General features: G+C 39.6%; 1 protein-coding gene and 1 long non-coding RNA gene across 5 annotated transcripts in view; both read left to right on the top strand.

Annotated features, from left to right (window-relative positions):
• Positions 1-4,012: 4,012 nt before the first annotated feature.
• The window catches only part of MRTFB (myocardin related transcription factor B), a 128,968-nt gene continuing 106,490 nt past the window's right edge, over positions 4,013-26,490 (top strand). For 2 of the 4 annotated variants that reach the window (XM_043560501.1, XM_043560497.1), the window contains exon 1: positions 4,013-4,246. In XM_043560501.1, coding sequence (XP_043416436.1) covers positions 4,093-4,246 — 154 coding nt within the window. In that variant the 5' untranslated portion in view covers positions 4,013-4,092. The remainder of the gene's footprint in view (positions 4,247-26,490) is intronic. The other 2 variants (XM_043560500.1, XM_043560496.1) reach the window with 1 other exon arrangement.
• Positions 16,367-25,526, top strand: LOC122471647. Its single transcript, XR_006294227.1, has 2 exons — positions 16,367-19,669; positions 19,792-25,526. It is a non-coding gene; the product is annotated as an uncharacterized LOC122471647 (long non-coding RNA).

Below are 26,490 nucleotides of genomic sequence, written 5' to 3'. Positions count from 1 at the left end.
AGGGCGCCTGGATGGCTCAGTCAGTTAAACGTCCACCTCTTGATTTCGGCTCAGGTCATGATCTCATGATTCGTGGGAGTGAGCCTCACATTAGGCTCTGCACTCACAGCACAGACCTTGCTTGGGTTTCTCTTTCTGCTCTTCCCCTGCTTGTGCTAACTCTCTCTCTCAGAATAAATAAAATAAACATTAAAAATATATATTATCATCTCAATAGGTACAGCAAAAATATTTGACAAAATTCAATATCCATTTATGATAAAAGCTCTCTAGTGGGTAGGGAGAGCCTGTGCTCAATAAAGGTCATTTATGACAGACAAACAGCTAACATACTCAGTGGATGAAAAGATGCAAAGTTTTTCTCTAAGATCAGAAACGAGACAAGGATTCCCACTCTTGACAGTTTTATCCATTGTAGTAGTCAAAATCCTAGCAGCTAACAGCTGCTATGACAGACAAACAGCTAACATACTCAGTGGATGAAAAGATGCAAAGTTTTTCTCTAAGATCAGAAACGAGACAAGGATTCCCACTCTTGACAGTTTTATTCATTGTAGTAGTCAAAATCCTAGCCACAGCCATCAGACAAGAAAAAGAAATAAAAACACCCAAATTGGAAAAGAAGAAGTAAAGCTGTTACTCTTTGCAGGCAACATGATACCATATACAGAAAACCTTAAAGAGTCCACCAAAAACCTATTAGAGCTAATAAATGAATTCAGTAAAGTTACAGGATACAAAATTAATACACTGAAATTTGTTGCATTTCTGCATACTAATAATGAATTTTTGGAAAGAGAAATTAAGACAATCTCAATTACACTTGCATCAAAAACAATAAAATACCTAGAAATAAATTTAACCAAGAAAGTGAAAGACCTATACTCTGAAAACTATAAAACACTGATGAAAGAAATTGAAGATAACATAAATAAATGAAAAGATATGCTGTGCTTTGGGGTAGGTAGAGTTAATGTTTTTCACAGAAGTGGAACAAATCTTAAAATTTGCACAGAACCACAAAAGACCCAAAATAGCCAAAGCAGGCTTAGGAAAGAAGAACAAAGTTTGAGGTATCATGCTCTGAAATTTGAAACTGTACTGAAAAGCTATAGTAATCAAAACAATATGGTACTTGCACGAAAACAGACACATAGATCAGTGGAACAGAATGGAGAGCCCAGAAATAAACCCACACCTATGAGGTCAAGTAACTTATGACAAATGAGGCAAGAACATACAATGGGGAGACGACCATCTTTTCGATAAGTGGTGTTAGGAAAATTGGACAGCTACATGCAAAAGAATGAAATTGTGGACTGCTTTCTTACACCATGCACAAAAATAAACTCAAAATGGATTAAGGCCTGAAACCTTAAAACTCCTAGACAAAGCAAAGGCAGTAAGACATCATTCTTAGCAATGTTTTTTTGGATACGTCTCATCAAGCACTGGTATCAAAACCAGAAATCAACAACTGGGACCACATCAGCTAAAAAGCTTTTGCAGGGTGAAGGAAACCATTAACAAAATGAAAATGCAGCCTACTATGCAAGAAGATGATTGCAAACCATATATCTGATAAGGAGTTGATATCCAAAATACATCAACAACCATATGTCACAAATCATAACAACAACAGCAAAACAACCCAATTAAAAAACCGACAGAGGACTTGAATATTTTTCCAGAGACAGCATACAGATGGCCAACAAGCACATGAAAACATGCTGAACATCACTAATCATCACAGATATGTAAATCAAAAGTAGTGAGGTGCTACCTCATACCAGTGAGAATGGCTATTATCAAAAAGACAAGAAATAACACGTGTTGCTGAGGATGTGAGGAAAAGGAAACCCTTGTGCGCTCTTGGTAGGAATGTAAATTAGTGCAGCCACTATGGAAACAATTTGGAGGTTCCTCAAAAAATTATAAATAGAATTACTATGTGATCTAGGAATTCCACTTCTGGGTATTTGAAGAAAACGAAAAGAACAGTTCAAAAAGCTGTACTACCTTTATGCTTATTTACAATAGCCAGGACATAGATGTAACCCAAGTGTCCATCAATAGATAATAAATGGACAGAGAGGCTGTGGCGGGTGTGTGTGTGTGTGTGTGTGTGTGTGTGTGTGTGTTTGTGTGTGTACACAGTGGAATATTACTGGAATATTACACACACTGTAATATTACTCAGCTACAAAAAGAATGAAATCTTGCCATTTGTGACAGCATGTTTGGACTTCGAGGATATCATGCTAAGTGAAATAAGTCAGAGAAAAGCAAACACTGTATTATTTGACTTATATGGGAAATCTAAAAAAACCAAAATGAACAAACAAAACAGAAACAGACTCATAGATAAAAAGAACAAACTGGTGGTTGGGAGAGGGAACCGACAAAATAGGTGAAGGGAATTAACAGGTAAAGAATTATAAAATAAGTCTCATGTCGTATACAGCACAGGAGATGTAGTCAGTAATATCGTAATGATTTTGTATGGTGACAGATGGTATCTAGACCTATTATGGTGATCGTTTTGCGATATATAAAAATATCAGGGCACCTGTGTGGCTCAGTCTGACTCTTGACTTTGGCTCAGGTCGTGATCTCACAGTTGGTGGGTTTGAGCCCCGTGTTGGGCCCTGTTTATTAAAAAAGGACCAGAGCAATTGGATGCCTCAGTCGGTTAAGCATCTGACTCTGATTTCAGCTCAGGTCACGATCTCATGGTTTGTGAGATTGATCCCTGCATTGGGCTCTGTGCTGACAGTGGGGAAGCTGCTCCGGATTCTCTCTCTGCCTCTATCTCTGTGCCTCCCGCACTCACTTTTCCTCTCTCTCTTCTCTCAGAATAAATAAACATAAAAAAATAAAAATATCAAATCACTATCTTATTCACCTGAAACTAATATATCTCAAGTATAATTTAATAAAATAAATAAATGAGACCACACTAAGCTACCATTTCACACCCACAAAAATAATTAAAATTAAAAAGATTGACCATAAGTGTTGGTGAGGTTGTGGAACAACTGGAATTCTCATTCACTGCTAATAAGAATGGTGGAACCACTTTGGAAAATCCTTTGTTCGTTTCTTTAAAATTTAAACACGCCGTTGCCTTATGGTCCACTTACTCCTAGGTATTTACCCAAGAGAAGTGAAAGCTTATATTCCTATATATACTTGGACAAGAATGTTCATAGCATTTTTATTTCTGACAGAAACTGGAAACAACTCAGATGTCCATCAGTAGGCGAAGGCATCAACGAACTGTGGTCCAGAATGTTGCTAAGCAGATAGCAGTCTTATGAAATGTTTCTCCCCTGCCCCATGTGGACCGCCATCCTTTTAGCTTTTGGCTTTCTGTAACTGTTTTCTTGCTGCCCACTGTTCAGCTCCTAAGCCCGTGTCACGTATTTATGGTTTGGTTATGTCTTTGGTATTTCTCTTGCTGATTGCTGTGTCAATCAGAATGGACCAGTTATGCTGTGATAATAAATAGTCCTAAACCCCAGTGGCTTGAAGTAAAGGTTGGTTTCTTTGTCAAGAACTGCATGTCCATTTTGGTGCAGCTAAGAGTTCTATTCCCTGCCGAGGGAGGAGCCCTCCTCCGAGACATTGCTGGTTGCTGTGAATGTTGACTTAATGTAAAGTTTTGATTCGTAGGAGTTAAGACAGATTTTCAAGCTAGACTGCTTTTTTGTCCCATCATCATTAGTTGACTTTTATCTTATTGTAGGGTGCATTAAAATCTTTAATGACACCAGTAACTGTAACTTTTAATCCACAGCACAAAAAATTAAAATACTTTTCAACTTGTATTTACCTGGTAAATGCTATTTTTAGTCTTTTATTCCTGTGTGTGTTGGACAAAGAACCAAGATCCAGAGAGAGTAAACGAATTGGCCCTTGCTACACAGCAGTGAAGCTGAACTAGAACCCAGGGTTTCCATTTTAACATTTTTGTGTAAATTGGAGCAAAATAAATGTACTGTCTACTTACACGTTTTTAATTTGACAGTCTCTTCAGCAGGCCGCATTTAAGAGAGGTCTCGTACACCTTTTGCCGGTGGCTGGAGCACGATGGATCCCCCAGGGGCACTGGACGCGGAGGATGAAGTGGGGCCGTTAGCCCATCTTGCCCCAAGTCCTCAAAGCGAAGCTGTTGCCCATGAATTCCAGGAGCTGTCCCTGCAGCCCAGCCAGCACCTGCCCCCGCTGAACGAGAGGAAGAACGGTGAGCTCTTCAGCATGTGTGGTGGGAGCTGGATTTAAAGATTCACTCCTTCATGAGTCCAATTGATTCCTGTTTGGTAGTAATTTTTCTTCTTCTTTTTCTTTTTTCTTTTTTTCTTTTTTTCTTTCTTTTTTTTTTTTTTTTTTTTTGTCAGTTACCCTGGGCAGGCTGTCATGGCGGGGAGAGCCTTGTGGGTTATTGGCTGGTTTTGAGTAACAGGCAGAATTTCACTTTCCATCCAGTTCTTTCATTTATTTCCCCAACAAGTGTCTGGTAGCAGTATTCTCCTTGGAAACAAGCTTTAGATTCAACCGTTTTAGTACCAGCAGATTTCATGCTAGAAGATACTGGAGAGTAGCTTCCTGCACTGATCCTGGGGAAGGTTGACTGTGGATTTGACTAGATTCTCCTCCCATTTTTCCCGTCTCCAGTGTGTTGCACCTTAATTTCAAGATTGATAAAATTTAAGCTATCCTAATGATTACTAAGAAAGCAAGAATTTTTTGTTGGAGTGTTTTTCTATTAATCGTTACAGGATATGACCATATTGTCATTCTCTGCCTATCGTTGTATACAAAATGAGTATTTTCTGTCCATTTGGTATCTGTTCAGGAAATTTTCATTGATCACAAAGGCTTCCCATCCTCTCTGGAAAACATAATACTGTCCATTTTTAATGTAAATGAGTAAGGATAGATGATAGAGACTTATTTTTAATACTTAAAACATAAAAACTAACAAAATGTTAAAATTTATAAACACATCAAGCACTTATATTAAAAGGGCCACATTAAGAATTACAGCTGAATTTCTTACGCTTTCCACCGTTCTGATGAGTTTTACATTTACAAATAATAGTTTTTAAAAATTGTAGATTTAAAAGCCTGAGGAAATAAAACCGTTCCCTTGTAAAACACTTCCTTTTGTACCTGGTTACTGTTTTTCTGGGTTCTGAGTCCTAACCAGGCCTTTTCATTATTGGCCTCACCTTCTTCAGGAAAGTGGAGAAAAGATGTATGTTATGATTCTTAGTTCTTTAGTACATGTGTTTGGAGTGTATTTGTTCTCCCTTCAAATAAGGCTTCTGATACTTGTTCTTGGGCATAACCCTTGTCCGCTGTGAGTGGTGAAAAGCAGCATTCTGGCTCAGGTGCTGTCAGGCCCTTCAGGAGGCTGTCGTAGAGCAGTGGCTTTAGAATCTTCCATTTTTCGTAGACAGTGGCTTGGAGAGTATGACCACATTTACTGAAGCATGACCAAATGCAATCAGGTTCACACTGCACATTTGGGCCTGTATAGTGTTCAGATTCTTATCCTCAAAAAATGAGTTGCACTGGTATGAAATTGCAATAACACACAATTAGTCAGGAAAATGGTAGGGAAATGTATCGGGCAAATCTGTATTTCGTGATCGGCTTGACACAGCGCACCATGTTCTCTTGCAAGAATGTTGCCTTGAATATGTATGCCTGAACGTAAGCTAAGCCCAAATATTAAGTAGCCTCCCCTTATAAACTTTTGGGAAGTGGAGTAAATGGTAAGAATTTTAATTTTTTAATTTAGTTACATGTCCATAACTAAAATCATATTTTTATGATGCAGTGCAATAATATAGAAGGATTCCTTCATTCACACTAATATTTCATAGAACCATCTGGCTCAGACTCTATCCATGAATCTTTGGGGGAAATGCTTTTTTTTTTCCTCATCATCAGCCGAACCCCTTGGCATCATGCACCTAGTGCTAAAATCCACAGTGTGTCTTCACTACTGTCTCTTTCGTCTGAGTTACAGCAGCTTTTGAGTACATGTATGACCTGATACCACAGATTTTCTGTCTAAACCACAAGTACCATTGACAAAATGGTGTGTGTGTGTGTGGTATATTGTCATATACTCATAATCTCTATAGCATAATCACTCTTGTGATTTGTGATTGGTTATAACATTTTATGGGGCTGTAGTTCCTGTTTTAGAATGTAATTATCTGTTTTCTGTGAGTACGTAACGTATTCACTGGCTTAAAATGTACAGGGTACCAATGGGTACACAGTGAAAAGAAAGTCACTTCCCAGTCTTTCCCCTGAGCTACATGATTCCTTTCCTGGAGTTCACTATTGTCATTTGTATCCTTTCTGACAATTGTATTTGACTACTTTTTTAAAATGAGTTTTTGAAACTGTTCTTTGCAACGACACCTAGTACTTCCGATTTTAAGGTTATAACCTAGGAATAATTAATGTGTTGGCCTTCTCCGCCCCCTCCCCCCCATTTATGATTCTACTAAGATATTTTTATAAACATCCTAAAACTAGCTTTAAATGAAGTTAATTTTTAAGCAAATGTTTTCCTCAAGTACTTTTTTTGTCCAATATTGAGTAAATGAAAGAATATCTTATGAAATGCTATATAAAGACTCAAATAGCAGACAGTCTCTTCTTTTTTTTTTTAATATGTAATTTATTGTCAAATTGGTTTCCATACAAAACCCAGTGCTCATCCCAACAGGTGCCCTTCTCAGTGCCCATCACCCACTTTCCCCTCCCTCCCACCCCCCAATCTCTTCTTTTTTAATAAGTGACTTCAGGCAGTTAAAAAGCTTACCTTATATTCAGGCATATACTCTAATGTCAGGCTTATGATATATTAGCTTGATTTACATATATATTCCAAGGCATACATAGAATCCTTTGTACAGCTATCAGAAATCTACATTTTTGATAGTTATATGAGTCAAGTGGAATCACATCAAGCAATTATGGAATTAGAAGAAGCATAACTTTCTTACCCTACTGATTTTTTCATGTTTATGCTTCATTTTTAAGTCTTCTTAATGCCCTGTTTAGATTATATCATATACAAAATGTGAATCTTAGCCTCGAAATTAATTAATACAAAAAACTCTTTAGAGTATTACGAAATAGTCCGATTTAGGTATTTTCTTGTGATTGTGTTTCATTGTTAGCCCTAAGCATTTGAATTTCACTTGTTTGAATTATTTCCCTTTCTAGTTGGGGGGAAAATGAAGACACTTCAATTTGGATCAGTGTGTAGAAGGATCATGTCACCAAATAGTTTATAAATAAACTTAATGAGAGAGAAGTTGACATCTAAGTAATGACTCCAGGATCCTCCCTTAGTTTTGACTGATACTTATGTTGGCAATGTAGTGGCATAGAACATAGAACATTCCTACTACTGTAGCACATGTGAAAGATAAACTGGGGCTGTTCTTTACCCCTGAACATGTGGCCGGTGGCACCTCCAAAGTAAGACCACCAATTAGGCCATTAATTCTTCCCAAGAAGTGAGTTCTTCCTAAAAGAAATGTGGATATACAGAAGACGTAAATGACAGACTTTTACTGAAACAGCACACACACAGAGGACTTGAGCTTTGTTTTGATGTTTTACACAGTATTAACGTTCCTTCAGATGGTAAACACTGGCAGTAAAGGGGAAATCAGTCCGAGGGACAGTTAGTTGTTTTTTATTGTTCACGTGGGAAAAGCTCAGATGCTGTAAGTTGAATACAGCTTCGTAAAGGCAGGGAAAGGCGAAGTAGATGGAACCGACACGCCTCCAAGAGCTCCAGCCCTCTGTGTTGTGCCCGCACTAGGGGAGACCACAGCAGGAAGGCTTTGGTTCCCGAGGTCATTTGCAAGACCGAGAAGTGTGCTGGTTGGTGAATGTAAGCTTTTGAGTCACTCCCAGCATTGACGATAAAGCAGATAAATTGACATAGATTCCCCTTTTGCACAACAGTTTGGTATTTTAACACTTGGGACAGCTCTGAAAATAGGCACGGTCCAGTCGTGTTCACATGGCCACAGGTAACGCCCCAGGCCGGCTGTCAGTAGTATGGAGTAGGTGGAAAAATAGTGTCTGCTACTTTCTCTTCCGTTCATTAGCATACTTTTTGAAACTGTATTTACTTGGGAACAGCGTGTTTTAGGCCTCAGTGAAAAGGAGACTTTGTCATTCTTATTTTAAACTTTGACGCTTCTAGTTACCGTACTCGTTGGGTTTTTGATTTCATGGTCCTGTTTTGAATTTTTTTCCCTAAGATTTTCCATCCATTAAATTTATCACAATGGACAGTTTTAGACCATCTCTTGTTCTGCTCTTGAATGATTATACTAAAGAGAAAATAGTTCATTCAAAAGTTTGTTGCACACGAGGGAACACAAGGTAGTTCTTTGCATTAGATTCAATACAGGTATCAATACATTTGCACACAGATAACTTTGCCTTTCCGTGGAACTCGGCTAAAGAAAATTGCTTGCCTTGTACTATAGAAAATAAGTGGTATTTGTTCAAAGCTGATCTTTTCTTCATGCAACATTTCCTCATTCCTCATTAACCTGTTAGGTTTACTGTCACTCTAGGTGTTTGGAAATGCACAAAGGTGGTAAGCATTTGTCTGGACCAGAACCCTGTTCCTTAAGAGTATACATGAGATGGGGTGGCCATCTGGAGATTGGTGAGGAAAAGGGAGAATATTTCTATTTTTCTCTGGAGCAGACAGCCAGACATAAGATTCTCAGAGTGTCATAAGTGGGAAGGAAATAAATAGATGCTAAATAACCAAAACATGTAACTCTAGGATTCTTGCTTTCCCTTTCTTTAACTGGAGGTAATCGAAACAAGTAAGATTCTGTAAAATTCTCTTGTCCTTGGCTTTACTGTTAACATCTTTAGGACCTTAAATATTTAAAATTCTCAGTGATATTAATAAACAGTCTGATACATTTAGATAATTTCCTTTTCTGCTTTGGATGTTACTTAAGAGTATTTAGACTGAGAACAGAAATAGGTATAATTTCCTTAATTAATTTTCCTTAGTTTCTAATAGATTTCTGAGATTAGCCTTTACAGGTAAATACTTAACACAGTTATAAAGTTTAAAAGCCAATTGTGAGCCCCCTGACCACTGTAAAAGAAATTCTTGATTAATTAAGGTGGTTTTCGTATGTTTTGTCTATGACAATCTCTTGAACCTTTCACCATGAAAACAAAGTCATATAAGTAGCTTAAAGGTGAGGTACTCCCTTTCGCAATGCTCTTTACACAGTCTCCTATTAAACAGCATGCTTTGTTTCACAGTGTAAATGAGCACCTATAACGCTGTCCGTCACCTTTTTTTCTACTCTGGGCTTCTTGTTACTGAGGACTTAGCTGGCTTTAGCACATTGCCTAACACACCCAAGCAGTGTGCGGGTGGAGGGAGGGGGCTGGGCCTTAATCTCACACACACCCATCTGCAGCTGGCAGGGTCAGAGCACTACCAGAGGCCTACTGAGTCATTGCTGACCGGGTGGATGAAGCTTACGGTTTCAGAAGTGCATCAGCAAGATGGCAGGCCCCAGTTCAGCACGAGCGAAGCCCCATTTTGAGTTATTTATCCAGTCTTTATATTGTGTCCTCTTGCAAACATGCCCTTCGAGTGTTGACATTAATGTATTTATTAAAAGTAAGATTTAGAACTTAATAGTAATTATCGGTTTAATCTAGCATTATCTTAAAATTATTAAAATGTTTGCCTGAAATTTTTATAAGGATTTTCTAAAGTTACGAGAGTCCTAAAAGTGCATTGTTTCATATATAGATTATTTGAGATAATTTTCATAAAACTAGAGTCTACCATATGACTTATATTAAGCACTGGATCAGCAAATAAACTGACACTAATTTATTAAGAAACGGGCTTTCCTGTCCGTCAGAGGGTAATTTTAATTACCTATACAATGTAAATGATTAGTTAATAAAGATTACTCAACTACAGTACCCTAGTTACTTAGACCTTTCAAGGTACTTGGAATTAAATAGTTGGTTTATAATCAGACCCTGTGCGAGGCCAAAAGACTTCATTAAAATTAAGTAGGGGCTCTTTGTGCCTGTGTGCTCCCCTTAAGCCAACTACAGTGTGACCTCTTTTAGCTAAAAAGGAAGAGAGAGGATAGATACTGGATACCTGCTGTGTACTGTGACTCTTTTGAAAGAGCTGTTAAGTATAGGGAATAGAGTGGGGAAAAGTGGTCGTGATTTTTTTTCAGCCTTTGTTATTTTATTTTAAGATATCAGTAATAAAGCACTTTTGAGACAGAAACCAGCAAGACAAATATGTTGGAATACCAGACATATTGGAATTTTCTCCTTGGGTTTTAGTTAATTATCACCCTGACTAATTAGCAAATATCATACCCAGTGTTTTTCTAACTCCTTTAAATTAACCCCTGCTGTTGGCTACCCTCACCTGCTGCCCTCACTGTTATTAACAGGAAGTGTAGTCTTTTGGGAGTCAGGACTCCAGTGTCCTCTGCTGACTCAGTCTGTGAGCATGGGTAAGTCTCAGAAGCGCTCTGTGTCACGGTGTGCCCGTTGTAGTACCTGTATGGTAGCTTTCAGCCCATGTGTCCTTCTCTGGCTGCCCTTCCTCATTGCATCATGTGCTCTTATATCTCATTGTCACTCTTGCCTGTGCTGTTCATTGGGCAGCAGAACCAGGAAGAATGGAAGATGACTTGCGTCTCAGCAGGTGGAATTTTCCATAGATACAAGTTAATGATGTCGCTGTGTATCCCATTCCTCAAGGTGTATTATTAAGCATACATGCCAGCTCGCCCAATTAGTCAGACTTTCCCCCATATTTAAAAAGAAAGAGAAATTGACTCAATTGTGTTGTCCTAAAAGAAAAATTTTTTTAAATCTAATTTAGAACATGCAGTATCTTCCTATTCATGGTATTTAAGGGTTGGCAGGTATGTGTTAACATTTTTATAGTAAGCATCAGACTATCAAAAGACAATTTTTTAGCTTTGTTTAAAGTCCAAATTATTCATGTTCTATTCTGGTCATCCTTGTGGTTGTTTGCATCAAGGAAATGCTAATAGTTGGGTGTCTGTTTCACAAAACTTAAATTTTTGATACACGATCTCTGTTTAATGAAGATATAACAAGAAAAGCAGAAAGTCTGATCAACAACTTGCCTTTGGTTCTTGTGGGCTAGTTAAAAAAGTAACATACTAGAATTTGTCAGTACTGTCTGAAGATTTGAGGTTCATAGCTTCAAGATAAGAAACCCTCTTTGACAGAAGCCATGATCCCAATATAGCAGTGAGGAAGTGTGTTGACTGACCGTTTGACGAAAGCACCAGCATGCAGTATATACAAGGGAAAGTTTGCCATACGGGATACTCAGCTCTCCAAAATAGCCTAAAAATCAGCATTTCAGGAGTGGAGGTAGGGACTCTTTTACTATTAGAAAACATTTACTGAATGACCACTGTGTCTCCTACCCTAGAATAGTTCTTAGATTTTAATCCTCTAGTACAACGTTGGCAGTTCACAGCGTAGTGTAGTGTATCCTCATAAAACTGTTGGACACGTAGATCTTTGAAAGCCGTATCTTCAACTATATACAGAAAAGTAACTCGGAGACGATTCTTGCAGATAACAGAGAGGAAGAAGAACCTAGTTTTAAGGAAGAGGGCTGTGAAAAAATAAAAAGTAAAGAGGGCTGTGGAGCCAAGCATAGAGCCCGCTCTCTTGTACTCACTGTGTGGTGTCAGACACAAAGTCTGTGTCTTTTGTCCGTGAATAGGAATCATGTTAGATGTACCTCATAAATCGCTGAGAGGCTTCAAATACTAGAGCTCTTGTACAAACTGGCATGTACATGGGACATCATAAAATACAGTACATGGTATAGGTACCCAGCACTGCCTGTCTGATGTAAAAATACCACCAAAGAGGAAGTACGCACGGTGGTTAAGAGCACCAACTCTGGAGCCAGCCTGTCTGAGCCTAGATCCTGGCCACACCACCACTGGCTGTATGAACTTAGACAAATTAGTTATCCTCCCCTTGCCTCGGTCTCCTCATTTGCACAATGGGGACCCTACTATGACCTGCTTCACAGAGTTGCTAGGAAGATTAAATGAGTTCATGTAAGTGAAGTGTTTAGAACAACAAGGGCAAGTAAGTAGCACTTTACAACTGTTTGTTATTGTTACATATGTTTTGAGCATGTAGTACAGTTGGTCCTTCAACAACATGGGTTTGAACTGCACGGGTCCCCACATAGGCAGGCGGTTTCTGATAGCTAGTATAGTGCCGTAAGTGTATTTTCTCCTCTTCGTGATTTTCTCAATCACATTTTTTCCTCTAGATTTATTGTAAGAGTACGGCATGTAACACATATAACATATGAATGTGTGTTACCTGTTGATGTCTTAGGTCAACGATAGGCACTTAAGTTTTGGGGGAGTCGAACGTTATTTGTGAATTTTCAACTGCCAAGCTGTATTCCGCTTCATATTAAGTGAATATAGTTTTCAGGATTCCACCATGGGTTTTTTTTTTTTATAGCTTTTAGTGTCTCTTTCAATAGTCCCAGTCATTTCTGCGCCCGTTTTCCACAAGTATTTCTTTTTAAAGATACCGAAATGACATGCAGTTTCTTAATGTCTCTCCATGTACCTTCACAACACTTGAAGAGCAGCTTATCTGATGAGAGCTCAGAGGGCGAGTGCAGTAGGCACTGATTTCCCATGGAGTTTGTCTGTCTTGTTGGTACTGCCAGTTCCCACAATCCTAGCATTCCCTGGGCATCAGTCAGTGTCTGCAAGGAATGATTTTCAAATATTAAAGCATGTGAAAAGACAAACAGGCCAAAACTCAGAGCTCTCTAGGGACCATGACCTCCAAAACAGACTCCGTTCTGACATTTTCACAGGCTGCTTGAAGGAATTCCAGCAGGGCCATTCCAGTTGGTAAACTCCTAAACAAACCCTCTGTCATCAAGGACTGATTTATAGATCTTTCTCCTTCTTATGTACTTACTCTGAAGAGATTAGGATAGTAGATATGGTTGCTCAGACGCTTTTAAGGCATTTGATGTATATGATAAGTATTATACAGAAGACTTGTGGTATTTTGAGGTAGTAAAACAGTCATTTGTTTAAAGAGATTTCTTGCTCTGAGTTGACTTTTAAATTTTTTCTTTTTCCTTTTGATTCCTGGAAATCTATGTCGTAATCACATCTCGCAACTAATTTTTTTTCGTTAAGAACCCAATTATTTAGCAAAGAAATTGACTAAATTCGGGAATGACCTTTTAAAAAATAAACATGTATGTATACAATGACATGTTTCATAATGACCTTTGGCATATGTGAGAACAAACAGTTTTAGTGTTGTAGAATATTCTCCTGTGAAATCTTGGTGTGATAGCAGTTGTTTAGATGATGCTTTAAGGTCATTTAGAAGGGGGGCGGGTCTAGAAGTTTTTCAACTAATCTGAATTCTCTTAAATATTCTATTGTGTAGTATTATACACTTCTTACAAAAAGCAACGTAGTGCAAAAAATAAATGAGAGGGCCAGAAGCCAAGAGATTTAGAGTCTGAGCAACCTAAGGAAATGGGTAATTGGGATTTATTTGGTTTACAGTTGGCCTTAAATGCTACCAGCCTCATGGTTCTCCAATCTGGAGCCTGTATGAAATTCCAGGGCAGAACAGCGTTCTGCATTTGAAGGGTCAGGTTTGTTGGAGGTGGTGGGGGGGCGGGGGTTGTGTGGTTTGTTTCCTTCTTTGCATGTTTCTTTCTAATGAGTTAATCCTTTGGGTGAAAGTACAAAGTTTTCAGTATTTAACAAATGAATCCTACACAATGAGAACTTTGTTGTAATTTGGTATCTGATTATGGTGTAGGATTGTAATATGTTTTAAACAAATTTTAAAATGGGATGCAGGAAATAATTGGTATATGATTTCAACCAAGCCTCTTAATATTAGTGGTACAAATAAACCTCATTTTTATCACATTCTAGGAAGCTTTTAGAAACCCAGCATATTTTAGAGGTCTCCTTGGTAAAAGAAAATGGAAACAAAAGTGACGTAACAAGGTGCTTAGTAACTGGTCACAGGTAGTTACTGAATGTGCTAAAGTATTTTGTGGCTCTTGACTGATGTATAAAATGTATATGATGAAAAAGATCTATGTGCTTATATTACTGTTTTTCTCAAGCCGAGAATAACAAAGTGATATTTAACGAGACATACTCTTAATATGACAAAGTAGTACTTTTCTAATACATTTTTCTAACATGGATGTTTCTGTCTCTCACTGTCAGTTTCAGTTAGGTAGTCTCTTCATCTTTCAAAACAATGGAACTTGATTCAATAACTTGCTGATAAACTAGTGAAATTTCTGCCTGTATAATCGTGTGCTTGTTTGCTTGTGTGTAGAGTTAGAGTAGCTGCTTGATTGCTTGCTGAATGCTTTTTGAACCCTCAACAGAAACAAAGTTTACAACCTTCAAGAATTTGAAGATTTTATTTGGACACCCAAGTATAATTTGGAGGATTTTCCAGATAAAAGAATTTACACTTAAACCAAGCAGATTGAGCAAGGATTGAAAAAAATTGAAATTTAAAGAAATCCAAGAATTTAGTCCTAAACTGTGAATTTCAGAATCCAGTGGGTTTAGACATAATTTGGTTTTTGTTCTATTACATTGAAACTATGTAACATGTACTCTGTCATAAAAATGTATACATCTCTTAAGTGACCAGGAATGTTTCATGTATCCTTGAGGGCGAAATGTTCTGTAAATGTCAGGTCCTGTTGGTTTGTAAGATTGTTCAAGTCATATATCCTTACTGATTTTCTTACCTCTTGTTCTGTCAGTTGCCCAGAGAGGTATGTTGAAAACCCCAACTAATATTGTGGAATTGTTTATTTTTCCTTTCAGTAATTTTTTCCTTTTCATATTTTGAGGGTCTATTATGGGTTCTTGTTGGATTGATCCCTTTATATTATGAAATACCTGCATCCTTAGTAATGATCCTTTTCCCAAAGTCTACTTTGTCTGGTACTAATATAGGCCCCCTGAGTTTCTTACGGATTGCACGGTACATCTTTACCCAGCTTTTACCTTTAACTCATCTGCACCTTTAGATTTAAAGTAGATTTCTTTCAGATAGCATAGAGCTGGATCTTTCTTTTTTTAGTCTAGTCTGACAGTCTCTGTCTTTTAGTTGCAGTGTTTAGATAGATTACATTTAAGGTCATTATTGATTAATGTGGCATATTAGTTATCTATAGCTGTGGAACAAAGTACTTCATACCTTAGCAACTTAACACAAGACGCATTTATTATCTCCTAGTTTGTTTAGGTCAGGAATTCAGGCACAGTTTAGCTGGATACCTCTGTCTCTCATAAGCCTGCAGTCAGGTGTCAGCCAAGGCTGGGGTTTCATCTGAAGGTTCAACTGGTGAAGGATCTGCTTGTAACCTTAGTTGTATTGTTTTTGGCAAGATTCAGTTCATTGAGGACTATTGGACCAAGGGCCTCAGTTCCTCTCTGGATGCTGGATGCTGGCTGGAGCCTTGTTCTTTGCCACATGGGCCTCTCCCGTATGGCATCTTACTTTCTCAAAGCCAGTAAGAGAGATGTGTGCTAGCAAGACCAAAGTGATCTTTTTTTTTCCCCCCCAACATTTTCTCAACATTGTCCTATTCTTTTGTTTAGAAGCAAATTACTCAAGGGGAAAGGATTATAGAAGACCATAAATACCAGAAGGCAGGGATCATTAGAGGCCACCTGCCACAATTGAATTTAAAATCTATTATTTTGCTATATATTGTATTTGTCTAGTCAGTTCACTCTTCCTTTATTCTTTTTTTTTTTTTGCCTTTTAAAAAATTTTTTTTAGTATTTTGTGTATTATTATTTTTACAACATCCTATTAGCTTTACTTTTTTTTCAAATGTTCACTGATCTTTTCGAATGAAGGTCTAATATGCTGCTAATCCTATCCAATAAAACGTTAATCTTAATTTATTTTTATCTCTGGAAGTTCCATTTTGTTCTTTTTTACATTGTCTTTTTCTCTCATCATTATATTCATGTTTTCCTTTAAATACTTGTACATAGTGGGGCACCTGGGTGGCTCAGTCGGTTAAGCGTCTGACTTTTGGTTTCGGCTCAGGTCATGATCTGACGGTTTCATGAGTTCATGCCCCTAATGGGGCTCTGCACTGGCAGGACGAAGCCTGTTTGGAATTCATATTCTCTCTCTCTCTCTCTCTCTCTCTCTCTCTCTCTCTCTCTCTCTGCCCCTCTGCCCCTCCCCCACTCGCACTGTCTCTGTCGAAATAAAGAAACTTAAAGATTTTAAATACTTGTACATAGTTATGGCTGTTAATTCTATTTTTTCAGTAATTTTTGAGTCTGTTTTTACTGAAAAATTTCTCTCCTGTTAAAGAGACATTTTCCTACCTCTTAGCACAGAGTCCGGTAATCCTTTCATTGTGTGGAACGTTGTGAGTGCTACACTGCTGAGTGGCTGCATTTTGTGTTGTCTTCCTTAAGTGCTGGGACTTTGCTCTGGTAAGAGTGCTGAGCTTTCGGGTCACTCTCAAGGCCTTTTTAAAGCATTGTTAGGAAAGATGTAATGTAAGGTAGCATTCCCACCAGGGATGGTGCGTTGACTATCAGGCCTTGACCTCCTTTGGGATCTCTGCCAAATGCCCCCGTAAATGCCCCAGGGAGATCGTGTCGCTCAGGCTCGTTTTGAGCTCGAACACCCCAACCTTGTGTGCACTTTGACACATGTTGAGCATACGGCTCCCAGTCATTGCTTGCCCGGCCCTGTGTAGCTGTGCGCCCTGCTCATCCAGCTCAGGCCTCAGCCAAGACTCAGGGCGCTCCTGTGCAGCTCGCTCTCCGGAGCTGTTGCTCGGCACGGGTCCCTCCAGTTCAGAAATCTGCACGGCGGCTCCCAGCTGTCTCAACTTCCCCTTCAGCTCTCCTCTCTGGCTCATCGATTCCACGAGCCTGACCAGCTCTGTTTGAGAGCTGTGCCCCCAGTCTGGAAGTTACCTGCAGGCCGAAAGCTCGAGCGGCTGTAAGACTCACTGCCGTCGTTGCCTTGACCATAGGAGGAGTTCTGTACGGCCTGTGTCCCAGTGTAGGAGAGCGTTCTGTCCAGTTGTGTGGTTTCCTGCGGTGACAGGTGAAGGGCAGTGCGCGTTCTTCCAGCACAGCTGCAAACCGGAGTCTGGACCTGGGGACGCGGCACAAGGCCCATGCTTTTCCACGAAGACATGTTCCTCTCCGAACGCCTGCACCTTGGCCTTCTGACAGGGCTGCAGCCGTGCCGCTCTGCATTGGGAGCCCCCCCAGACACTCAGACGGTGCTGGGCACGCGGGCTGCTCCCCTCTTGTGGGTCGCTGAATGAAGGAAACCAAATTGTGGATTAAAGGCCGAGGCTGATCGTCAGTGGGGTTCCCACGCCAACCAGCTTTCCAGCTTTTGCTGTGGGTGCAGAATGGTGAGCAAGATTATGGGGAAAGGTGCCATGCTAGGCCTTCTTGGCTCGCTCAGAGCCAGCAGCATAGGTACTCGGGGGTTCATGGGGCCATCGGGCTTCGACCGCGAGGAGGGAAGGATTCGCGGGTTGGCAGAAGGCATCCTTCATTAATAAAGACATGATTACATATTACTTTCTCTGCACAGGGATGTTGAAGTTAAGAAAACTTCTCCTTGCATCAGTATTTGAATTTGACTCAGTTTGGCAAAAGAGTCAGCCTATAGAAGATTTAGAAAATATAACTAAAGATGACGTTTTTCTTCTTACGTGTGAATTAAGGGGAATTTTCTCCTCAAGAACGTCTAGGTTATATCGAATGGCAAAGCACAGAATTAAGTGGTCCTCATGGTAATTCACCATGAGTGCAGCTCACCCTCCTCTTCACTTGTCCCACCAACACGTCCCGCCCTCCAGAAAAGAGAGCCTGTGCAGAGGGAAAACACCGTGCAGAGAATTATATCCAGTTATCTACACACACTACTGTCACCTGCTTGCTTTTCTGTGGTGTGCTTTTTTCGTAATGCACGTGTGCTGCTTGGACGTCAAGGAAGGAGAAAACCTTTTTTAAAAAATATGCCACATTACGTAATGGGAAATATTAGAGTAATTTGTAGCTCATGATTATATTATGGTATTGGGGGGGGTCCTCCTTAGAATCAGATTCTACCCTGGGATGCCTGGGTGGCTCAGTCGGTTAAGCGTCCGACTTCGGCTCAGGTCATGATCTCACGGTCTGTGAGTTTGAGCCCCGCGTCGGTCTCTGTGCTGACAGCTCAGAGCCTGCAGTCTGCTTCAGATTCTGCGCCTCCCTCTCTCTCTGCCCCAACTCACTCGCATTCTGTCTCTGTCTCTCTCAAAAATAAATAAACATCAAAAAAAATTTTTTAAAAAATCAGATTCTACTTAGAATCAGATTCTGCTCAGAGCTGGGTTGAATGTTCACAGCACATCACAGATTCTCATCCTTTGTGGACAGAGCTTTAAAGGAGAATTTATGTTGATAAAGAGTTGTGCGTGCTATAATAGAAGTGAAGTCGAATATTACTGGGGTCACCTGAGGATCACAGAAACGCGATTTGATCAGTCTCCGTAATCTGGGCCCCATGGTCTATACTCCTGCTTCAACCTGAGGCCCAGAGGTCAAAAGCTGCCACCTTGGTTCACACGGTCACCCTGGCTGTCCCTGTGTGCCCTCATGTGGTTGTCTTACAGTTGCTGAGAAGCCCAAGTGGGTTAGGAGAGAAAGAACAGATACCCGGGGTGTCACTAGTCACGGGCGGGGTGAAGGAGGCTTGTGTGTCAGAGCTGGCCCCCGAGACCCAGAAGAACAGAGCCCGGGGCAGGTCTGCAGCTCCACTAAGTGGCCATCAGGACTGGTTCTCAGTCTTGTTTCGTCCAGGTGATACATAAACAATAAGATGTGGAAACCCAAAAAATAAGACACCATTGAATAAATGAAAAGTGAAAAGACTATTTCTGAAAATTAGAATCATCAATATATACTCAAACTGTGCATTTTAGAATATATTTGTTTTTTGTCAAATGTTTCATATATACAATTCTATTTGATTAGCCCAAATGTTTGAAAACATATTCGAATTATGTGTGAGTGGTCTCATTACGCGAATGCAGAATCTTTTCCAATAGAATTTTTATTTTTAAGCTCTATGCTTTTTATAAGGTGCTGTTCCCTGCCTTTGCTTTTTTAAGGATTATAATCATGTAAATTAAATATATAACACTTATAGTCTGACCTTCTTAGCTACTCTGTCTTCTCACAAAAACAAAACAGTTCATTTCTTACTTCCTTCTATGCTATGATGAATCAATGTATGTTTTTTAAAAATCCACCTGCAAATAAGGCACCGTGTTAGGTTTTTCTGTGTGTTTCTGCCTATGATTACATTCTTCCCTGTTGTCTGTACCGTAGGCCTGGAACCCAACCTGGCAAATAGCCAAGTTAAAATACTGAATTCTACCAGTAGAGAGAGGGTTTCTTCCTGAAATAGGTCAAGGCATTTTACCTTATGAGGTGGGTTTCAGGTGTTTTCTTTTTTTTTTTAATTTTTTTTTTTCAACGTTTATTTATTTTTGGGACAGAGAGAGACAGAGCATGAACGGGGGAGGGGCAGAGAGAGAGGGAGACACAGAATCGGAAACATCAGGTGTTTTCATTTTATAGGACTATAAACTGAAAGAGAGATTAAATAATGCAAGGACAAGCAGCTAAAAAGGAACAGAGTGAAGTTTTAAAGATACAGTTGGTTCTTAGGCTACCTCTCCAGTTATAAAGGGTACTGTTAGAACAGGAAAGATACCTTTATTTTGACTCTCTTTCTTCTAAATAAAATGTATTTCTAAAGTAGACTATTTCAACTTTTATATACAGAAAATAGTTGCAAAGGTATAAATATAATCACATATAAAGCTAAAATTCTAATTAGGATTTTACTTGAGTGGAATAGTGCCCTTTAAAAGCCTGTTGGAGATTAAGTCCTTGTGCAGTCGCCGTCACCCTCTCGGCGTGTGCCGGACAGCCCCGTTGGAGTTTACCCAGCACGAGTGATGGGTGTGGGGGGAGTTTGTGCCCACGGTCCCTCCCACAAATAGGGGCCCCGGGACGTGGTCAGCCCCCTCTTCCACATCACAGCTCACCGCACCCTCTTGTCAGACGCTTGGTGCTAGGAGCCAGCCACACAACCGGGCGCCGTGGTCACCCAGAGCAGAGACCTCGGGCAGTTTTGTGTGTGTCTCTTCATTCCTGCCTCGTGCTTTTGAAGGGACTCAGCTGAATGAATGAAGAAATGTTCACGATTCCTCTAGTGGTGGATGCCCAACTAGTCATTTTGTTGTTTTTAACCTTCTAAACAAATGTATTTTCGGATTTACCAGTAAGATTGAGAGCCTGATAATAGAGCATGCTGTTGGTGGCAATTTATGTCATATTAAACTGTATGACATTTAAAGACTAGAATAAAAATCTCCTTTCACTCATTCTGTAAATCAATTGTATCTTTGCTGTGGAACAATATAAAGGGACATTTTTCTGATTTCCTATAGTAGATAATAATCTTTCTACATGTTCTTTTTAACTTCTAAACTTAGAGCAGTTTATCAACTCTTTATTTAAAAACAATGTATGGTAAGTTGCAGGCATGCCCGAACGTGTCAGTATGACATGCATCTTCTAACAGTACGTATTTTCTCTTGTGTACCGCATTTGTTATCACCCTCAAAAAACTTAACATCGATACAGCGTATACTTAATATATTCCCCTTATTCATATTTCTCCACTTTTCCCAGTAATGAACGTCCTTTATTGTTTTTTTAAACCAGGATCTAATCTTGTATCATTTTGTGCATTTAGCTGTCATAACCCCTTAATCCCCCCTAATCTAGAACACTTTCTCTACTTTTTCAAGACTTAATTTTTTCAGAGCAGTTTGAGGTTCACAACAGAAGTGAGAGGAAGGTACAGTGATTTCCCATATGCCCCACACATGCATAGCCTCCCCCATGACGAACGTCACTCACCAGAAGGATTTTACCAAGGCTGACCCTCCATGGACACAGCATAATCACCAAATGTCCATCGTTTACCTTAGGGTTGATTCTTACTGTATATTTCCTGGGTTTGGACAAAAGTATCGTGCCATGCATTCACCTTATAATATCACACACAGTATTTTCACAGCCCTGAATGTCCTCTGTGCTCTGTCTATTCATGTCTTCATGCCCGCCCCACCCCCAACCTTGCAACCACTGATCTTTTTATTAGCTCCATAGTTTGCCTTTCCCATAATGCCATATAATTAGAATCATACAATAGGTAGCATTTTCAGACTGGCTTCTTTCACTTAATAATATGTATTTAAAGGTTCCTCCGTGTCTTTCCATGGCTCGATAGCTCATTTCCTTTTAGTGCTGAGTAATATTCCGTTGTCTGGGTATACCTCACTTTGTTTATCCATTCAGTAGTTGACCTACTGAAGGACATCTCAGTTGCTTCCAAATTTTGGCATTTATGGTGAAGGCTGCTGTAAACATTTGTGTGCAGGTTTTTGTGTAAACGTAAGTTTTCAGTTCCTCAGGGTAAAAACCAAAGAGCATAATTGCTGGATTGTATGGTAAGAGTATATTTAGGTTCATAAGAAGCCACCAAACTATTTTCCAAAGTGGCTATACCATTTTGCATTCATGACCACTTTTTGTTTTTTTTAATGTTTCACAGACTTGGCATTTTTTAAAAGTTGAGGCCATTTATTTTGCAGAATGACCCTCAGGTTGAATTTGTCTGTTTAGGTCCTTCTAATCAGCTCAAGTTACACATTTCAGTGGGAATATTACATAGGTGACATTATGTCCTCAGTGAATCACATCAGAAGATACATGACATTTGTTCCATTACTGTGATGCTCATTTTGATCACTCATTTAAGGTAGTGTTCACCTTCTACTTCTCCTATGTAAATGCCCTATTTCCTTTTTGTAAATATTATCAGTTACAGTATGATTAGTTATAAAGTAGTATGTGAGATAGTACCTTGAGACTTTCTGTTCTCTTTCACAAGCATCTTTCACCCATGCTTTTAATGACAATTTTTGTTCAAATAAATTATTATAAAGGTACTTGATGGTTTTCTAATTCTGACATGCCTTTTCTATTAGCTGGCATTCTTCTAGAACCTTCTTTTCTAAGGGAAGTATCACTATGGACTCATAGATTATTTTGTATATTGGGAAAGGTATTATCCATTTCTGTCATCATTTCTGATACACACATTGTCCCAAATTTGGCCAATGAGAGCCTTGTTCATGGGGCTTTTGTGTCCCTTTGACCCATCCCCCTTAATTTTGGAGCCCTTACCTACTTCCTGGAAAAGAATATTTCAGGATCTCCTTATACTTTCATGCCCCAGTCCTGAAATTAGCCCTTTCTCTAAGGATCCTTCGTTCCTTTTATTAAGGTATAGTTTTTAGAAACCAAGATCTGAGAGCTAAGCACATTCATTGTTACTTGGGTGTCGTTGCTTCTTAGCCTTTTCAGTGGACGGAGCTAGCACATTTTTTTTTTCCTTTTAATCATTAGTTACAGCTGGAGAAGCCATGCAGTCTGAAGAATATGAATGAAACCAGAGGATTTACATTTCCACATATCAAGACCTGCTATAACACTAGTCTAGACAGATAAACAGTCTGAGTAGTGGAATAGAATAGAGAAATCAGAAATAGATAGTATTTAGTCACTTAACTCACTACAAAGGTAACACGTACATGCAGTGGGAAAGGGTGGTCTTTTTAAATAAGTGGTTCTGGATTAAATATTCATTGGATATTTAAATCATACATACATGCAAAAAAATCCAACTCTGAGAGGTAAAGCAAGAAAGCTCTTAGGGAAAAACATCTCCATAACCTTGAAATGAACAAAAATTTCTTAAACAGCATACAGAAAGCATTACTCCTAAAAGAAAAATGTGATTGATTGCATTATATTTAAATTAATAACTCTTGTGCACCAAAGGCATCATTGAGAGAGAAACAGCAACCCAGAAGAGTGGGAAGAGAGCATTTTTAATGGATGTGGTTAACAAAAGATTCATTTCCAGAACATAAAAAGGACTCCTACAAGCCAATATAAAGAACCAGACAAAAGCCTTGACACACACGTCACAAAAGAGGGAATCAAACGGTGTGCATATATATAGATGTGTGTCCATGGGTCATCAAAGCAGCACAGGTGCAAATCTCAGTGAGGCATTACCACATGCCTACTAGGACAGCAAAAAGGGAGAGGAACACACTAGGCGTACCAAGGAGCATGGTGTACAGAACAGGTGGTGGATGTGTGAACTGGGGTAACTATTTTAGAAAACTTCTGCATGTGGGGCGCCTGGATGGCTTAGTCAGTTAAGGGTCCCACTCTCGATTTCGGCTCAGGTCATGATCTCGTGGTTTGTGGGATCGAGCTCTGTGTCAGGCTTGCCCCTGACAGCACAGAGCCTGCTTGGGATTCTCTCCCTCTCTCTGGCCCTCCCCCATGCCTGCTCTTTCTGTCCCTCCCCCTTTCTCTCAGAGTACGTAAATAAACTTTAAAAAGTAAAATCTAAATGACAGAAGGAAGTTTGGATAGGGAACCTGTGCATAATTCTAAGTATCAGCAAGTCCACTCCTAGATTTTACTCAGGGGACATCTCTAGCTGTGTTCATCAGAAGCTGATGTATTAATCTGAGTGATGTGGAGGTGTCATCTTCTGTAGGTTCTCTGAGCCATTTCACGCGGCTCAGTCTACGGGGATGCTCACCGCCACGCTGCCTGTTAGAGGGAAGGCCTGGAGGCTGCCAGATGCCCACCCGCAGAAGCCGGTTCATTAGTGACATACCACACGGTGGCGTAGAGCGCTGGGGATGCGTACACCGCACCTACATGTGACAATATGTGTGACTCTCGCAAAAATGACACGGAGTAAAGGCAGCTAGTCACAAAAGACTGTATATGCTACGATTCTGCTAACGAAGCCCCAAACCAGGTAACGCTATGCCGTGGTGTTAGAAACCAGGACAGCAGCCACCCCTATCTGGAGAGAAGTGACTGGAAAGGAAGCACAGCGCAAGAGCTCTTAGGGTACAGGAGATGTTGGGTTCCCTGCGGCCGGTTGCGTGAGCGTGTCCAGTTCGTGAACATCCAGCGAGTAATACACTTACGACATGTGGCTTGTTAGTATGTATGTTAAAATTAAAAGTTAAAAAATTAAAAAATAATAATTTTTAAAGTAATACAAACATTACCTGAGAAACGACAGGAAGATGACGTCTCATCTGTTCCCCCTCCCACCTCCGCTCTCCCATTATTACTTCTTCGTGCTTGTTTGATCTCAGGCGTAATCATCGCCCTCCCTCCAATCATCAGTCTGTCTCTTTTTTTTTTTTTTTTTTGGCGATTCAAAAAGCATCTGTGCACGTTTCCCTGCAGATGTCAACGTGTGTATCATCAGGGTTCAGTATTTCTATAAAACGAGCCTATTTTGAGAGCACCTCACCTGCGCTCTCCTTCTTGAGTTTCTCCACCCCAGTCCATCGCCTGTGCTTCTGCCCAGGTGCTCTCTGAGGTGACAGTCTCGCTCAGGTCCCATTCAGAAAATTTCTTGTAATAGTACTGTCTAAGACACTTTGGCCTAATTTTAAGCCAGCTTTCTTATTATGAAATGGTTGCAGTTCTTTATATACCCTTGATACTTGTCAAGTAAGCATTTCATGCATGTTCTCATAGTGCACAGCTTCCTTATTCATTTTCGCAAAGTGTCTTTTGATGAGGAAAGGTCTCGTTTTTGGTCAAGTCTAATTTATCAATTTGTTATGATTTTTGCTCCCCCCCTCCCCCCGTCAAGAAACCTTTGCCTACCCCCGTGCCATGGAAGTATTCTCCTTTATGTTCTTCTAAAGGCTTTTTTAGTTTTTGATTTTACATGTATGTCTGTGATATATTTCAGATTAGCTTTTATGTCTGGTGTGAGGTAGGGGTTGAAGATCATCTTCCGTACAGATTTCTGATTGTTTTCAGCACCATTTGTTAAAGTCTCCCTTTCCCCATTGGATTGCTTTGGCACCTTTGTCTGAAATCCAAAGACCATTTAAGTGTGGATGTGTGTCTGCCTCTCATTCTGTTCCATCGATCTGTTTCTTAATTCTTATTCCAGTACCATATAGTCTCGATTACTGCAGTTTTATAGTCACTCTTGAAATCGAGTAGGATAAGCCCCCCAATTGCGTTCTCCTTTTGTAAGAATGCTCTGGATATTCTAGATCCATTGCATTTCCATGTCTATTTTAGAGTCATATTCTGAAAAAAAAAAAAAAACTAGATGGAATATGATTGGGACTGTGCTGAATCTGTAGATCACTTTGGGGTAAACTGACATCTAAATTCCAGCTGGTCAGTATGATCTCTCTCCATTTATATGGGCCTTCCTTAATTTCTCTCAGCAGTGCTTTCTAGTTTTTCATATAGAAATCTTGTACATACATCTATTTTTGACGGTGTTGTAAATAAAACGGATTTTTAAATCTCATTTTACATACTCTGATTTCATGACCTAAACATAGCTTTCTGCTCTGCTTTGTTGATAACTTGGTAGACTTTTAATAACCCTTTGCTACTTGTTACATACTAATCTGTTTCTGTGAAATTTGAGGTGAAAATCCCTTTAAAAGACGTTTCATTCTGGGGACGCCCGGGTGGCTCAATTGGTTGAGCATCCGACTTCGGCTCAGGTCATGATCTCACAGTTCTTGGGTTCCAGTCCCACGTCAGGCTCTGTACTGACAGCTCAGACCCTGGAGCTTGCTTCAGATTTTGTGTCTCCCTCTCCCTCTGCCCCTCCTCCATTCACACCCTGTCTCTCTCAAAAATAAACATTTAAAAGTTAAAAAAAAAAAAAAAAGACGTTTCATTCTGCATCAATTCAGATAAGGATTTATTTATGCCAAAACTGCTAGAAACGCCCCCGAGTGAGTTTATTTGTGTATGTTACATTAGGGTCTTGTGTAAGTATGTGTGTACACATGTGTATTTTAAAGAAAGCGACAATAGGTGGCGGTTATGTTGCCATTGTTGATGGATGCATTGTGACCTCACTGGTTTTGTGATCATTGTTTATTGATGCAGTGTGTTTTTGTTAAGTGTTGGACTCTGTGCCAAATGCTAGGGCTGTACAGGGGGAGCCACAGTCTCTTCTCTCAGGGAATATTCCAGAAGTTCAGCTCATTCCAGAGTCACTGATGAGTGTTTATTAGTGTTGTATTTGCTATAGAAACAGAGCAGCCAGATTTAAGGAAACCCAAGAAAAACCATGTTTTTGAAAATA

This window comes from Prionailurus bengalensis, chromosome E3, assembly GCF_016509475.1.
Source record: "Prionailurus bengalensis isolate Pbe53 chromosome E3, Fcat_Pben_1.1_paternal_pri, whole genome shotgun sequence".
Lineage (NCBI taxonomy): Eukaryota > Metazoa > Chordata > Mammalia > Carnivora > Felidae > Prionailurus > Prionailurus bengalensis.
The sequence above is the reverse complement of the archived record's forward strand: the minus strand, read 5'-3'. Positions and strand labels throughout refer to the sequence as shown.